At 46.7% G+C, this 2,316-nt stretch overlaps 1 protein-coding gene across 1 annotated transcript; it reads right to left on the reverse strand.

The window, feature by feature from the left end:
- Nucleotides 1-242: 242 nt before the first annotated feature.
- LOC138885268 (uncharacterized) lies at nt 243-2,090 on the reverse strand. The gene is made up of 4 exons (XM_070166201.1): nt 1,955-2,090; nt 1,362-1,585; nt 637-828; nt 243-539 (listed from the first exon to the last, which is right to left on the reverse strand). The coding sequence occupies exons 1-4, from the start codon at nt 2,088-2,090 to the stop codon at nt 243-245; spliced, it is 849 nt and encodes a 282-aa protein (XP_070022302.1).
- Nucleotides 2,091-2,316: the final 226 nt, after the last annotated feature.

The raw sequence follows: 2,316 nt of genomic DNA on the forward strand, positions 1-2,316 counted from the left end.
AATGCCTAATCTTTCCCGGGAGCCTCATCTTCATCTTCTCCGCTCTCGGATCCACTTGCACTCCCGGAGTCATCATCATCAGAGAGCAAAGCTTTGGCTTTGGCCTTAAGCACTTTCGTGTTCTCGATATCAGCAGTGAGGTCAAAACCACGAGCATGAATTTCTTCGAGAGTCTCTCTCCAACACGGGGACTTGGCATACTCGGCAACGCAGAATGATCGAACTTGAGCTGCATCGGAAATTTACTTTGCTCGAGCGTGAGCAGCTTCAGCATCAGCTCGGTAGATGGCAACGACCACCTCTACGTCGGCCTTTACTTTTTCTACCTTAGATGTGGCCTTTGCAAGCTCAGCGGCCAACCGAGCCTCGAGCTCCTTATTTTTCATTGCTCGGTCCAAGCTCTCCTCCTTTACACTTTGGAGTTGACGCTCAATCCAAGACAACTGGGCTTGAGCCGTATCTGTATTTGCGGTGAGGCAGTCCATGTTCTTCTTCCACCCCAAAGTCTTTGCCTCTTTCATCTCAGCCTCCTCACAAAGCTGCTCAATCTTTTCGTTCTTCTACTGAACCTGCAGGATCTAAGTGTTAGTCGCCAATATCAAATTGATATGTCAAGCTCCCAAAAATATACATTACCTTCTCGATGAGATCGATATACTCTTTATGAGCTATTTCCAATTTAGCTCGGAGGTCCCTGACCTCCTCCTCTTTTTGCACATGGAGGAGTTTAAGGGTATCTCTCTCCTCTATGAGCCTTTTGAGATCATTCTCACATTGGTTCAGCTCAGCTCGGGTTTTGGAAAATGCTTCCCGATGAAGCGTCATAGCCTATGGAGAAAGGAAGGAAATCAGACAAAAGGAAATAAAAGCAAACGTAAACCTAATAATGGGGGCTGAAATCTACCTGGTTCAGGAGTCGCTGAGCCTTATCAAAAATGATCGATGCATCCAGGTTGAAAACATCATTGACCCCCGTAAAGCAAGCACGAAATAAGTCATCCCCTTCGTGGGCCATTCCCACATTAGGGGTCTCCGTAGACTGGGCCTCCCTAAATTGCCCTTCAGAAAATGTGGGGAGGGGAGGCGAATCATCAATATTGATTTCCCCAAGCAAGATACTTAGGGCACTCTCTCCTTTTCAGAGGACCTCAGAATCGGACCCTTCAGGCACACCCGTCGATTGTTTGTCATGGCGGACAGGCACACTCGACGATTGTTCGTCATGGAGGGAGTTGTTTTCAACCCCCGATGACTTGGGGACTTTGCTCGGACTATCTTCCTATATCTCCTCGGTTCGAAGATGAGCCTTCTCGACCATTACTGGCTCAGCTGCTTTTGAAGCTTCCCCTCTTTCGAGCTACCAGTTCATAGTCAGCATATTTTTTCTCATCTTCTTCATCTCGTAACTTTTGGGCTACTTCAGTGGGCATAGAGGCATTGTCATTATTCGACCTACGAGCCTTGATCTTCTTAGGCTTTGGAGTATCGGAATGCGAGGCCCTTCTCCTCTTCTTATCCTTAGCCGGTATTGGGGACTCATCTTCCCCATGTGGGGGCGGCCTCATGACAACTTTGTCTCTAAGACCTGTATGGGAGGAAATAAAGTAAAAATAAAAAAGAAAACATTTCACAAAAAGGCATCAAACACGGATAGAGAAGCTTACCGTGATTTTTGGCCTCCTATCGGCCCTCGGCCAAATCGTGCCACAAGCGCTCAGCATACGAAGAGGTCGAGGCCCATTTCCGAACCCAGTCTTCAATGTTCGGGATTGCACCGAGCACCCAAGAAATTTCTACATCATAGGGAAGGATGTCAATACGAAAATACAAAAGAAACAAAACGGTAAACGGAAGCTATATGTGAGTTTGTGCTTACGCTTCATGTTCCACTCTTTAGGGAACAACATCTTCTCGGTCGGGATTATGTCGAAAGTCTACACTGGAGCAAACTGACCCATCCATCCTCGATCTTTTTCCTCTTCTATGCTCGAGAATAGCACCTTTGTGGCCCAACGCTGAAGCCTTAGTAATTCACCTCGATATAGACGGGGGCTGTACAGTCTATTGAGATGATCGAGGGTGAAAGACATCCCTTCGACCTTGCTCACAAAGAATCAAAACAAAATAATGATACACCAAAAAGAGGAGTGGATTTGGCCTAGGGTTATGTGGTATTGGCAGCATAAGTCGATAATAATGGGATCGACGGGACCCAACGTGAAAGGGTGAGTGTAAACACTTAAAAACCCTTTCACATGAGTGGTAATATCCTCCTCGGGGGTAGGAATCACTACCTCTTTGTTTTCCCAGTGGTAA

Source organism: Nicotiana sylvestris, chromosome 2 (assembly GCF_000393655.2).
Source record: "Nicotiana sylvestris chromosome 2, ASM39365v2, whole genome shotgun sequence".
In the NCBI taxonomy this organism is placed as follows: domain Eukaryota; kingdom Viridiplantae; phylum Streptophyta; class Magnoliopsida; order Solanales; family Solanaceae; genus Nicotiana; species Nicotiana sylvestris.

Coding starts and splice junctions, on each gene's coding strand:
- LOC138885268 (XM_070166201.1), bottom strand. CDS start 2,090: ATGTCTTTCACCCTCGATCATCTCAATAGACTGTACAGCCCCCGTCTA. Junction 1,586..1,954: donor AAAAGATCGAGGATGGATGG/GTCAGTTTGCTC, acceptor CCTCCCATACAG/GTCTTAGAGACAAAGTTGTC. Junction 829..1,361: donor AATATGCTGACTATGAACTG/GTAGCTCGAAAG, acceptor CTTTCTCCATAG/GCTATGACGCTTCATCGGGA.